At 40.7% G+C, this 15019-nt stretch overlaps 1 protein-coding gene across 1 annotated transcript in view; it reads left to right on the top strand.

The window, feature by feature from the left end:
• abca4a (ATP-binding cassette, sub-family A (ABC1), member 4a) overlaps positions 1–15019 on the top strand; it is a 37619-nt gene that overhangs the window by 4375 nt on the left and 18225 nt on the right. The window contains exons 6-16 of the mRNA XM_038725088.1: positions 346–543; positions 3699–3788; positions 5603–5837; positions 6369–6508; positions 9232–9348; positions 10284–10481; positions 12044–12249; positions 12333–12509; positions 12832–13054; positions 14109–14330; positions 14793–14997. Coding sequence (XP_038581016.1) covers positions 346–543; positions 3699–3788; positions 5603–5837; positions 6369–6508; positions 9232–9348; positions 10284–10481; positions 12044–12249; positions 12333–12509; positions 12832–13054; positions 14109–14330; positions 14793–14997 — 2011 coding nt within the window. The remainder of the gene's footprint in view (positions 1–345; positions 544–3698; positions 3789–5602; positions 5838–6368; positions 6509–9231; positions 9349–10283; positions 10482–12043; positions 12250–12332; positions 12510–12831; positions 13055–14108; positions 14331–14792; positions 14998–15019) is intronic.

The following is a 15019-nucleotide window of genomic DNA, read 5'->3' as shown; positions in this document are numbered from 1 at the left end:
CTGACATCTATACTTACACTTATGGGCTATATGGAGTTTCCTCTTAAAATAACCAGTTAATTAAAGAGCCAGCAGATAGAAAATATACAGCAAAGCACAACTGGCATTATGACATTATAAAGGAAACAAAGACAAAACATATGCTATACTTTCAACTTTATATTCTTTGATTTGGAGTGCATTGGGAATTTCTATTCAGCGTTTAATGCTTTGTTTTAGGAAACAGAATAGAAAATGCTAACCTGTGAAATTTAATAAAAGACATCACAGTGCAGTGATATCTAAGTCCTTGTTTGAAACCAGCCTAACCTACGTACATCTCCTGTCCCCTTATATTTTATCCAGTTTGCCTTTGGGGTTCCTGCCTTGCATTTGAAGGACATCGCCTGCAGCCTGACCCTGCTGGAGCGATTCCTCATCTTCCCCAGCCGACGAGGACTCTATGCTGTCCGCAATGCCATGTGCATCCTTACCCCGCAACGGCTACAGATCATTGAGGACAAATTCTATGCCAATGTTGACTTTTTCAAGCTCTTCCGGCTGGTCAGTGTTGGCAGGGATTGAGGGGGCTAATAAGGATGTTAGTTTAGTTGTAGGATTGAAATCTTGTCAAAGGTGTACATAACAACAATTACTGTACATACACAATATATACAAATATTAAGTTATATTATGTTCCAAGGCTCATGCTGAACGCCACAGCCTCTGGTTTACCATTTGTACTTAACCACAAAATGTGTACAATCAAAACTCCATTCTGCTAAAATGAAATTGGGAGCCCTGTCTCCCCATTTGAACACTGCTCACACCAGTGACAGTCTTTTTTAAGCCATCCATTGTTGTCTGACTGTATATGATTGGGTTGCATTTGGCAGACCCAAACTTACACAGGCACAGAAGGAGACATTTAAGTAAAAGGTTTAATGAATAATAATGGATAGGGCAAACGAAGGCATGAGGAGGGCAGGCTGATGAGTGTGGAGAATGGCTGGAGATATACAGGGAAAAGCTGGAGCTGCAGCCATGACAGTATAAAGATCATAAAAACATAATTTTAAATGATTGAAATGTTTACGAATAGGGAAGACCAGTATATAGTTGTGGTTGGATGACTCCCATTTGGGATGTTGCCATGTTTATTAGCTCATTTGCAAAGATCTTTGCTGGCTATTCACAGAAAGCTGAGCCAACCGTTGGCTGAATGACTTGAGGTTAAGCTGGCATAAGGGAAAATAGTATTTGGCAGGATATGACATTTGCAAAATAGTTATCAAACAGTGTCAGTGTTAGCCACAGTATGTGTCTGATTAATGCATTCATCTGGTTGACAAGTTAATTTATAAGAGATTTTGTTTTTTAAGTGATGTAACACACCCATGAACATAAATCACAACACCATTTTGGAAATTAAAAATGCCCCATGCTTATTTTGAAACCTTATTTAGGTTCTAAATATTTTAATGGCCTACATTTTAGAGCCATGTTTGTTATACTAGAACAAAAAAATATATATATGTAATTCCTGCTGTTTGATTAGACACAGCCTTTCTTGTGCAAGTTCAGATTAAATCTTACTAAAACTAAATCAGTTCTGCAAATCTTAGAAACAGAGATAACAGTAGTGGCTGCAGACACTGAGTGCAGGTCAAACTCCAACTGCTAACCGGGGATTTACTGTCGGAGTGATGTAATACTTTTCTAAATATAGCTTCAGACAAAATTTCAAACTGCAAACATAACAAAATTACCTCCCAAATCGAATGAACTGACATCACTGAGTTGAAGTAATTGCTTGGAAGACCTTATTCCATTTAAGCATCGGCTTTATTTATCTGCAAGAGACTTAATTGAGAGTGTGCTGTATCTCTGCCAATGTGCTTCAAATAGGTAGGGAGGATGCAGACAGCTTGCGAAACAGCCATGAGCATTAGCTGAGCTGTCTGTAAATAGCTTAGTGAAGAGACACTGCTCTGTTGAGCAACCACAGGGCACCGAGTGTAAACATGGGCCACAATGACACAGACAGCAACAATGGCTGCACTCAATTTCATCCCGGCACAGTCATATGGGACTGGGCCAAGTGTGTTGTCTGTCTGTCTCTGATTGTGCTACAGCGGCACAAAGAGAAAATGCTTTCTGACCATCATTTCTTGTGGGTTCAAACTTCATTCTTTTTTTCAAGTGCACAGTAAGCTGTCCATTATCACCACAGCCACTGAAATGGCTTAGAATATAACCCCTTGACTTTTTTAACAGGCTTTTGTCCTATCACACAATCTCCTTGTATGTATGGGCGGTGCTTTTCTTAAGCTGCTGCCATATTGTCACAGCATATATAGATATACTGTATGTCATAAAAATATCATAGCAACTGTCAATCAAACTTTTTAGGGAACATCATAGAGCACAAAATACACGATGGATTAATATCTCAGAAACCTAAAAGATTAATTTGGTACCTCATTTAATCCATACGGTTCAATTATGTGTAAATACAGTAGCTTTCTATGTGCAGCAGTTGTTTACAACGTCCCCCCCAGGAGACGTGGAAATCTTTTCAATACACAGAGTTTAGAATTTGAGGCCGATCCATATTTTGCATTCACACAATGACGTGACATCTCAAACTCAAGATTTTTGCTGCGAGCCTTTATGTTCTGCGATACCCATTTTAAATTATCTGTTTTAATGTTCTTGAGACTACAGGGACATTTATAAATAACATGCATGCTACAGCAGTTTATACATTTTGAATTTTTCAGTGGAGTTATCGCAGTGAGCACAGTCACCACACCGATAAAAGCTGGCAGGGTGAGCTGGTATCCAAGTGGACAATGGAGGCCTGGAAAGACTAGACAGCCTTTTAAATTACATGCTCGTCTAGTGGGCACTTGGAAAAGACATCTCTAAAAGAAGGATCGCTTTGTAGGACGTGCCAGTGTTTAAGTACTGTATTGTTTGTTTCATCTGCACAGATGCTGGATTGTAAACTGCTGAAAAGCAAACTCTTGAGGAAGTTTGGTGTTTGGGCTTTTTGTCCCATAGGGAATGTCGATCTGTGCTCATGGCTCTCTCATGAATCTATATGCAATAGGGAAGGATGTCTCCTTTGGCAGTTCTGTGTCTTAGCCTTGTGCTGCTTCCTGGACCTCTAGCCTATTGTGTTGTGAATTGGCTGGAGGGCAAACCAGCAGTTCCTCAAGAGAAGCAGTGCTCAGCAGATATAAGTAAAACACATAACATGGGAATGATGAAGGCAATTTTCAGGTATTTCTGTGTGGTCAACTAAATAGGTTTGCCTCTGCATATTTAATTACCTTCCCCCCCCTACATATATACAATATGTTTATTTATAAATATGTTGCTTCATGGTACTAAACAAGAACTTTTTTATTTTGTCAGACAAAAATACAAAACAGAACTTTATTTTGCACTTAAGTATGAATGTGAGACTGTATTTTGACTGTTACCAAGCCTAATCACCTCTTATCCTTTATGCTCTTCAAAACAAAGTGATGCCACTGTGCGGGATAGTAACATCATCTGTGAAATATATAATATGGGAAATATGATAATTGTGAGAAACAATTGACAGTTCACAGCACATTGACAGTTTGGAGATGAAATGTTAACACTAATTAAAAGTGAAAGTAACGTTATTCATTCTACAAAATGTTGTTTTTTTTGTTTCTCTCCAGCTTCCTCTTGTGCTGGATAATCACTCAAAAGGCATAGACATTCACCTCTGGGTTCGGGTCGTCTCTGCCGCCTCGGACAAACTGAGAGAGGTAATGGCAAAGCCCAATTAGCTCCAGTCTGTCTCCATTCAGAAGTGCACCGCCTGCTATTTTTAGCTGTCAGGAAACAGTTGCTTCCTTTTGCCTGAGTTTTTACGCAAACAGACAGTAGAGGGGATATCATTTAGTGCGCATGAGGAAGGCTAAATCCAGAACCGGCCTCTTTAGCTTCAAAAACAGATACATCATCGTTATGGAAACAACACTGAGGCTGCAGAGGCAGCTAGCCTCCAGACATGGAAAAACGTAGACATCAGTGGTGACTGACTGATCTGTTGTGTTTGTGTATGTCTTTGTCTCACTAACATGAAGTGCATGCACATTCTTATTCTTTTGTTGGGATTGCCCTCACCATCTCTTGTCACCCCGGCGCTGTGTCAGCTAAATTAATGAGACTGGGTTCGGTCCTGTTCATGTCATGTTCACTGGGAAGCTACTGGGCGCAGTTTCGTTGTCTGCTCGCCCTGCGCTGCTCCCCGCAATCATTCCCCACCGGGACCCTCACCGACCCTGGCCTGAAGACCTCCAGTGATTGAGTAACGGTGTAAACCTAAACACACACTCGGTGCTCCGAGCTCCCAGTATGGGCAGAGTAAGCTAATTTGACCAGTAGCTGCAGGCTAACTGAGCTAATTAAATAATGCAGTAGTTAGCAGCAGTTAGCTCACTTGCTACAGGAACAAGTAAAGCAATCTGTCCATCGGGAAACTCCGTAAATTGCAGAGTTGAGGCTTTCCTACAGTGGCACCCGTTCCCAGAAACACTAATTTTCAGCAGCGTCATAAAAAATAAAAAAGCTTTTCATTGGACACTAAATGAATGCAGGTCCCCCAGTGCAGGATGATTCATCAACATTTTAAAATCGTTTCCAAGAAATGAAACATACCAAATCAAGAATGCCTTCAAAACCAAATTTTTTTGTCATTGATGGGCCAGATCCTGCTATAGGCCTAGTGCATGTCATCATAAAAAAAACATTTAGGCCTAAACTTCATTTCATGGGAATGGGATATTTTATAATTGTATGTTCCTCTAAAAATACACTAAGCAGACAATCTTTGATACCCTCTTGTCTTTATTTGCGTATTTTAGTATTGAAGCAATCCAAAAGTACCTAAAAGTAATCAGGTTACATTACTGTTGTTTTCTGCTACTTGGATTACATTACTGATTACATTTTCTAACAAGTAATTGTACCGGATTACATTTTTAAAGTAACCCTCCCACCCTGCCCATTGTTTACCTTAGTATTAGCTTGGTCACTACTAGATGAGTTGTTTGCAATGGATAGAAGGTTCAGTGTCTAAATAATTTGTATTTGTTCAACTTTAACCATGCAATTTTTCGTTTACCTTTGTTGAAAACATTCAGCTTTGTGTTAAACTACTGTTTTGTTTGTTTTGGATTGTTTCCATGGTAGATTTAGTGTAGCTGACAGTCTGACATCCTGTTGGCAGGACTCTCTGTCTCGAGGATAGACAGGATCCTCGAGACAGATGATGTGAAACCACTCAGTCATTCCTGGCCTATTGAATCAAAGGTGGAAACTGTGACCATACAAGCCCAAAACTACAAAAAACAAAACGGTTATTGTTGCTGTTAGAATATAATTATATCTTAAGGAGCATAGTGTCAACCATGTGACCATATCTCCAAAATGTCAACTAATCACAGCTTAAGCAAGCTCATATTGCTACTACATATATCTTTATCATAAAATAACTTTTAAGGATTATTTGTCATGTAAAAGCTCACACCTCTCTGTTCTTATCCAAGCTCTCTTTTCCTTCCTTATCTCTCCACAGTTGTTCCAGAGGAATAGCTCCAGGGAGCTTCTCCAGGTCATGACTCCTCTCTTCCAGAACAATCTGTCCTTCAGGCAGGTGATGGCCGCTGCCTCCAGCCTGGTATGTGGCTACACTGAGGGCGCTTTCTCCCGAGTCACCTCCTTTAACTGGTATGAGGACAATAACTACAAAGCCTTCCTGGGCATCAACAACGGCAGGGCACAGGACCACTACACGTATGACAACAGCACTAGTGAGTAGACCATATATTAGTATAAAGGTCTCAGGATTTTCGTTTTTTTGGAGTAACCCTAGTCTAACTTGTCGTAAATATCAGTGGATCTTGTGGTTTAGTTTGACAGAGTCACTGGGTTGTTACACTTCAATGAATTCTGTTAGTTTGCAAGATATCAACAAACTTAAACATTTGGAATGAAATCTGGTGGAAAGTTAGTCCATGTGAAAAACAGAACAAAACAACAGCAACAAAAATAAAAAGATTCTGAATATAGTATCATCTATAGAATCACAAGGCCATTTCTCAATACTATTATATTAAATCCTTTTCCGTGTCCATTTCTTCAAGATGGATGGCTGGTGGTATTTGTATTGCAAAACAGTTTTTTCTCCTTTTCACTTACACATTTCCACCAATCTTCACCTTGTCAAATATGGTACATGGTATACAGTAATTTGATGAGCATAAAAGAAACGTATTCATTTGCCACATACTCAATATTCAGTATGATTTATCAAGTAAGTAACGCAGAACCTTTCCCTGCAGCTCCCTTCTGCAATGATATGATGAAAGAACTGGAGTCCAATCCTGTCACCAGGATCATGTGGAACTCCGTCAAGCCCATGCTGATGGGGCAGATCCTCTACGCCCCTGACTCGCCGGCTGTCAGGCAGATCATACGAAATGTAAGCAGCATTGGCCACATTTATCCAAAGCATGGTGTAGTACCATGTACCAATACATTTAAGATAGTGGAAATCAAATGCTTAACCCTGTTAATATAATATTCAAAATACAATTCTGCACATACACTGAAAGGCTTTCAAAATATATATATATTTTTTACTCTATTGCTGATTGATGGAACACAAAAGTGTTATATCAAGTTTGTATTAGAAAAGACGTGTTTAGTTTTCGGAGGTTATAAATAGTGAGAAATCTAGGGAGTTGGCAGGGTCATTAAACAAACAAAAAAAATGCGTCATCTATAGAGAAACACATTTGGGGAGATAATGAAAAATGTATAAAGAAATATAAAAGTTTCCCTTAAAGATGCTTTCTATTACTCTATGACATCCATATCTTTGATTTTCTTTGGTGAAAGCAAGCCAGTGAAGAAAGGGGATCAGCTTTCCTCATGTCATGTCCAGCCCTTTGTATCTAGATGTAGATACGTGTTGGTCAAAGCCCTTCAGGGGGGCAGCAGTCATGGATGGCTTGGCTGCAATGGAAGAACACAAGCTGATTGGCTGTGATGACTACCACACGGTCAACTGGCGCCATGGCTTTTTCAGTGTTATGTAAGCAGTATGAGTCTGTCCTTCAAGATGTGTGCTCACACACACAAAAAGAGACACACAAACACTCGTGTTTACTCTTACCCGACCTTTAATGCCCTCTTTGTTTTCCTCTTCCTTTTGGGTCTTAATTGCACTGAGAAAGTAATGACTAAGGGGTTAATCCATTACTTTACAAGACCAAAAACATGACCTCTTTTTACTTCCTCTTAAGTCTTGCACCACTTTATTTCATGAGAAACTCCATATGAAGCACCATGTAACTAAACATATGTTGTCACGCTTTCTGTAATGATGAACTATGCAGGTTTTTATCAGCATCCTGCCATCACTGATCTTTTATCTTGTTACTCTCGACACACACCGGAGAGAAAAAATCACCTTAAAGTCCACACAGGACATGTCATTCAAATTTGCATAAAAGCAGAAAGCATGACAATTCTTCACAGTTCAGTTTGATAAAATGGACGTTTTCAGAATCAATTAATTATGAGGTACAATGACAAACTTTACAGCTTAATACTTCTGAGCCCTCATTGCTTTTGGGTTTTGCGCTCAGACATGGCAGTAGCCCAACATACTGTAATATTAAGATTTAATTTAAAATGTGAATCTTTAAACCATTTTTTCTCTTCTGTTATCCAACATTTTAGCAGTTACTGGCTTTCACAAATAGGTTTGATCTCAGATCATGTGTTTATGATACTACATTTGCATTCACCAAAATGATGACTGTAAAAGTACTTCTTGGTTATGTAATAGGCATTTATTCAGGTGTTTTACAATCAGAAGTCAAGCATGCTGATAGGCACCGTATTTTCGATGGTTCAGAACCTTTCAGCAAACTACCTGATATGTTCGTTACCCTCTGGCATAAAGGTAAAGGTAGATAACAGGACACCACAACCTGAGCAGGTTGGCCGTTAATCGGAAGGTCGGTGGTTCAATCCCCGGCTCCCCCTGGTTGCATGTCGAAGTGTCCTTGGGCAAGATACTGAACCCCAAATTGCCCCTGGTGGCTGTTCCGCCAGTGTATGAATGTGTGTGAATGTTAGTTTTTAGGCTCAGTGTGTGAATGTGTATAACTGGTGAATGCAGATGTAGTGTAAAAGTGCTTTGAGTGGTCGAAAAGACTAGAAAGGCACTATACAGATACGGAGCATTTACAAGTGTTTTATTGAGTTTAAAATATAATACTTATGGAACTAAATCTGTGCTCACTTTGTTTCAACATATCTATATATATATATATATATATATATATATAGATATATATAAGTTAGGCACAAAAAACTCCAAATCTTCACCAACACCAAGAGCCCTTGACTGCCCCTTGAAGAAATCACATTAAGGAATCCCCCAGTCCTCCTACTGCTTTTGGCTGCTGTTTTAAACTGCCTCAGGGAATGAGGAAGCGCTCACTTGTGGGAACCTGACTGGGATTCACTGGGCAGGCTGAATGCATTCGGCCAGTTGTCACCAAAGGCCTCCATTGTCACCCCGGCTCCATTGTCCCCATTGTCACCCAAAATCAGACGCACACAAGAGGAAGGCGTTTAATTGGGTGTACTCTTGAGCGCTTTCATCCCCCACTGCACATGACTGAATACTGGAATAGCCGGCCTTTGGTATTTGCCACACAAAGCACTGTACCCACACACATCCAGGGTTTTAACGATAAGCGTGCAGTAAATATTTGACGATTTGGCACAGAGTGCATTTGTTGCACAGTTGCTGGTTATCTGAACAGGCCCGCGGGAATTCTTTGTGTGAGAATGTGTGTGTTGTCTTTGCAAAGCCTGTTTTCACAGAGAGTTTAATGTGGGAATGGTATGTAGCAGGAGATTAGCAGAACTGAGACAATGTGTGTATTTGAGCTTCTGAATGTTGTGTACACATATGCACGTGTATACATGCAGGTGTTCCCAACATGTTACTTTCTTCTATGCATGTGTGCAAAATGTTTGTATTTGCATATATTTCTGAATGTTGTGCATCCAGATATGGACATTTGTGAGAATAGTTGTGTGTGCATTTTTGATAATAATTTCCTGTCCTTCCTATCTTGATACACCAACACATGCAAACACACATTTCCGTCTCTTCTGTAGGCAAACACTACATTTGAGGAGCTGGAGAGGCTGAGGACGATGGGGAAAGCCTGGGAGGAAGTGGCTCCTCAGATCTGGGCTTTTTTTCAAGATGGAGTCCAAGTCAAGATGATCCGGGTAGGACAACAGCACTATTTTTGTGCCCCACCAGATATTTGACAACTCTTTCTTTGATTGGCTAGTATTCGATGCCTCCTTGGTTAGGTTGATTAAGTTTAGAGTTATGGGGGTTTAGGGTTAGCCAATCAGAGGCAGAATGGGGGGCAGGATGGTTTATCAAGTCATGTGTTCGTGGTAGAAACTTTAACATACAAAAAAATTGGAAGAATCAGTGAAGAAAATACAAGACATCATCAAAGATCACTACATTTAAATTACTTTCAACCAAAAGTTGGTTTAATATTACATTCACATACCAGCTCTTCTGTGCCTAATAGCAGATCCACCTTTGTGTTGCCATTCCAGCTGACATCCAATGCCAAACATCATCCCTTTGAAATTAGAAGATTAATGATGTTGTTGTTATTTATCCTGATCCTCACGGATCATTTTTGCTGAGATCTAAGAAGTTCACAAAGTTTCCTGCTTGAATATAGAACCATATCTTACCAAAATATTCCATCTCTTTTCTTTTTCCATCCAACCCCCTCTTTAAGTGTCTATCTTTACCTCTTCTCTTCCCTTTTCTGCCTCACTATAACTACCTATCTTTATTGTTCGTCATTGTTTGCTTGCCTCTTACATCCTAATCCTCCTCATTTTGTCAAATTTACTTTTCTCTCTTATTTCTTTTCAGTGGTTATCCTTCTCTTAACTCCCTTTCTTCCTCGAGACTTTTTGTGAAAGACAAATCAAAAAACATTGTTATTGCTTGGATTAAGTTGATGCTGCATATGTATTGCTTTATCTTTCCTTTTTCCTTGTTGTGAAAGGTTTATTGTGTTCCTACTGGTGTCTCAGCAACATCTTCCTTAGGAAAAAAAAGCTCTTGCTGTTAATGGAAAAAGGAACAGGGTAAATCAAGCTTATTCCCCTACTTCCTTTTGTTTCAGGATACCATCCGCAATCCATCTGTGATGGATTTCATTGACAGGAGTCTAGAGGAGGCGCCGTTCTCCTCCAAACACATCCTCAACTTCCTGCACAACGGCCCACCAGAGGACCGTCTACCCAACGTGCCGGATTTCGACTGGCGAGACATCTTCAACCTCACTGACCGGGTCATTCGGATGCTTAACCAATATGGGGATGTGAGTGGGCATTTCAGACATCTGTCCTTTTAGCATGTTCTTCATCTTGTTGGAGGTGAAATACCTTGCCAAATTCCACTGACTGGATTTTGTGCGTGTGAAATGTGTATCCGCATGCGTAATCATACCGACAAGTCAAAGGGAGCTCCACATTTCCATATGAAGATGAGGTGTCAGGGTTGTATTTGCTAACTTTCTTACCTTCTCTCCCATTGGACTGAGAATGTGGACTGTTTTTCCACGTTTCACTTCACCTGAGATGTCAAGCTCTAGGACAGACCCATTCATGATATAATTCAATTAAGCACAGGTCTTGTCACTTGTTGATTCCAATACCTTGGTTGCCAAACCACTATGTGGTCACTACCATTCTAGACATGATGTGAGCATTTAGATGAGCTGTCTTTGGGCTCTGCAATTTGTCCCCCCGTCCAGAGACATGGAAATCTACCCAGGTGGGCGAGAGCCAGAGCAACAAACTAGCTGTCGAGTCTCTTTTGTTTGATGCTGATGGAGTGGAGGGTGAAGAAAAACGAAAAAACCCCCGAATACATCACAAACCTTCTCTTGTGAGGGCCCTCCACATTTAGTGGACCAATGCATTTGAAACAAAGTTAAAATCACCCCTTTCCCTGAGGAGGCTAATCGGGATGAGAGGCCCATCGCACTGGGGGGTGACAAGGGGGCCACCTGGGGGCATGGCTGGGTGGATGGTTGGTGCTCTTTGTTTTTGTCCAGGTTGAAGCTTACAGCACTTGAGTGTGACAGGGAGAGTGGGAACGATTGAGGCTGATTAGATACAGCTGTCACTCCATCCACCGTCCTTTATAAAGCCACAACAATGACCGTGGGCTTGATGGCTGCTTGGCTGCCCGTTGGTGGCATGCTCGTGTATCACAGCACACAGTGGGGCTGCAGTGTCGGTAGGTGAATGTAAATGAACCCACAGTCTTTGAGGTTTGAATAATTTTTTCGGCATGTGTACATTGTGTCTGTAAATACATATATGTGTGTATTTTGGATGCACGCATGTGTTTGAACTGCTAATCGTGTGTATGTGTTTTGAGTTGGGGTGGGGGGGTATCTGTGCTTGGGATCTCAGGGGAAAATTGTTGTTTTGGAGTGTTTCCTTTTGGATCATGGCCCTCCCTATTTGCATTAACCTACAGTGAATGGCTATGTCAGACACGCTTTGCACGGAAGAGACAACCACTGCTGGAGTGTCACTGCAATTGTGGGTGCAGAGTGTGGATTATAATGACTCGAGCCAACACTGGCAACTCTGGGCTTTTCACCTTTTTAAGGATGGCAACGTCAGTCAGTCCAGACTGAAATATCTCAAAAACTATTGAATGGATTGCCCTGAAATTTTGTACAAACATTCATGTACAACAACCATATCAGTTTACACTTAATTCTGTAGATTTTTAAATGTCAGATTAACACTTGCAGTTTTCCTATGCAGTTCTGCTGATGCTCTGCTCATACACAGGGGTTCCCCTGTCTAACACCTGTCCATTTATGTGGCTGTCTCTCTCTCTTGTTTATTCTCCCTCACCCAGTGTGTAATCCTGGATAAATTTATGGCTCAGCCTGATGAAGACGCCATCACTCATCGGGCCTTGGGCCTGTTGGAGGACAGCAAGTTCTGGGCGGGCCTTGTCTTCGTAAATATGTACCCTTGGACCACCAAGGTCCCGCCGCATGTTAAGTTCAAGATCCGTATGGATATTGATGCAGTGGAACGCACCAATAAGGTCAAAGACAGGTTAGAATCAAAGTCTAAATGGAAATTATGGTTTTAGTTCAATGATGATACATTTAGAGACTAAATATGTGTCTATTGCTCAGGTATTGGGACCCTGGCCCCAGAGCCGATCCTATGGATGACCTCCGCTATGTTTGGGGTGGCTTTGCTTACCTCCAGGACATAATAGAGCATGGGATCATCAAAGGTCAGACAGGAAAGGAGTGGCCACTGGGTGTTTACCTACAGCAGATGCCCTACCCTTGTTATGTGGATGATCTGTGAGTGGAAAACATGATAATTAAGTAATGTTAAAAAAAGTTCAGTCACATTTAACAGCCATAGCAAAATTCATTGTTGACTGTCTTTTAGCTTTTGATTTTGTATGTTTTGTATAACATGTTTTTATGTGAAGCACACTGAGTCTGCATGTATGAATTGTGCTGTATGAATAAAGTTGCCTTTCCTACTTAGTTAACTACTTTTTTTGGTAGTAAACCTGATAGATTGTGAGTGTCACACAATTGTGGTGCCCCTCTTCAGTAACTGTGTCATTCTCCTCGTTCTCTCCATCCCCCTTTCTCCGTCCCCTTCTCTGTCCAGCTTCATGCTGACATTGAACCGCTGTTTCCCCATCTTCATGGTACTAGCCTGGGTCTACTCTGTGTCCATGATAGTCAAGAGTATTGTCCTGGAGAAGGAACTCCGCCTGAAGGAGACCCTGAAGGCCATGGGTGTCACCAGCGGTGTCATCTGGTCCACCTGGTTTATTGACAGCTTCCTCATGATGGGCACTAGCACCGCTCTCCTCACGGCCATCATCATGGTGAGAAAAGATTCAAGGATTTCTAAAGGTCCTTGTTCCGGTGTTATCTAATTTATTTCATGCAAACATTTGTTTGTGCAGAACACAGCTGTTTGTGTTCCCACATTGACAATGCAATGTATACATTATATGAATGGGGCAACTAGAGTGCATGTAGGCTTTCTTCTACTAAGTTCCAGCACATTTCTGATTTCCTTAATGTTTTTCACTTAATTGGTATTTAGTCACCTAGACTATTAAATGTACTATAATCCAGAAACACTTAATATACATGTGAATCTTTTTAATGATTAATCCAGTGTGTCTCTGATCGTGTTGACATCTCTGGATATAAATGTCAGGATATCACCCTGTTTTACTGTGAATCATTACCAGATTCTTGAGATAATTAACTGATAACATATGGGTTCACCGATTGCATATGTAAATCATTAATGAAACAACTGTAAATACCCTGACATCATGGGAATTATGTCACTGACTTTGCAGGTGTGGGTTGATCAATGATGAACTCTTACACAAGTCATCTTTTGTAGACAGCCAGTGCCTCATCTGACATGTTACTGCAAAATAGACTGTTGTGACCTCTAATGGAGGATTTGTGTAGAGCAATGTTTTATACCAAGATTACCCAAACAATGTCTACATTGCATTCTGAAAACACTGTGTCCTGGAGTTGAATATTTCATTCAGTTCAATCATTATGTATAACTAATGCAGCTACAAAATACCCCGTATATGTTACATTGTCATACAGTGTGGGGGGAAAAAAGTCTTTTCTAAGTTTAAAGCTATTTAAGGGGAGATTTAATAGGGAAAATCAATGTTTAAGAACCTAGCCAGTGTATCCATTGCAACTTGCTCCAAAGCAATCAAATCTCAGTTTTTGGGAAAACTTCCCCTGCCAAATTATTTACAAAAGCATTTATGTAAAGACAACTTTTTTGTCTAGTTCACAACATTAATCGGCATGTCCTTCACATTCCTAAGAAGATTCTTTGCATTGCAATTGAAAACATCACCCTGCGTCTTTGTCTCTGTCTTTGACCTATAGGGAGGAAGGGTACTGAACTACAGCAACGCCGTCATCCTCTTCCTCTTTTTGCTCACCTTTACCATGGCTACCATCATGCAATGCTTCCTCTTCAGCGTCTTCTTCAACCAGGCCAACCTGGCAGCAGCATGCTGTGGCATTGTTTACTTCACCCTTTACCTCCCGCACATCTTCTGCTTCGCCTGGCAAGACCGCATCACCAAGGACATGAAGATCCTGGTGGTGGGTGTCACGTCTCAGCATCTCTCTCTAACAGGGGAGTGTGCTTCAATTGAAAACATGCTACCAAATGTAGAGTAATTATTCATTTTTAGCTACAGCACAGGATTGCCTGCTCAGAATCTTCAACACTTGTCTCTTCTCATGTACATTATCAGATATAGGAATTGATTTTGGTATTTTATCAGCCATATTTAAAACACAGCTAGTTGTTATTCCTTAATTATATTACAGACCCATCAGATCGCAAGACACTGAAGCATTAAAACTATGCTTGACTAAACTCAAGACTAAAAGTAACTGAGTGAGTCACACAGTCTATTTTACTAACTAGCATAGCATTTCTCAAATTATGTAGTGAGGAAAATGTAGTTAAAACACTGAATACACTTTGGACAATAGATGGTTGAAGGACAGGCTTTAAATGTAGAACAAAGATGATTTTATCATTACTTCTACCCTCAGAGTCTGCTGTCCCAAGTGGCTTTTGGCTTTGGCACAGAGTACTTGTCGCGATACGAAGAGCAGGGCCTGGGTCTGCAGTGGGATAACATCCAGACCAGCCCCCTGGAGGGAGATGAGTTCTCCTTTCTTACCTCCATCTGCATGATGGGCCTGGACACTATACTGTACGGTGTGCTTGCTTGGTACCTGGACAATGTCTTCCCTGGTCAGTGCATTAGAGAGAAATG

Source organism: Micropterus salmoides, unplaced genomic scaffold (assembly GCF_014851395.1).
Source record: "Micropterus salmoides isolate LMB-PRFRI ecotype aquatic unplaced genomic scaffold, ASM1485139v1 Ms_hic_scaffold_1, whole genome shotgun sequence".
Taxonomy (NCBI): domain Eukaryota; kingdom Metazoa; phylum Chordata; class Actinopteri; order Centrarchiformes; family Centrarchidae; genus Micropterus; species Micropterus salmoides.
Note: the sequence above shows the minus strand (reverse complement) of the source record. Positions and strands in the feature narration are given on the sequence as shown.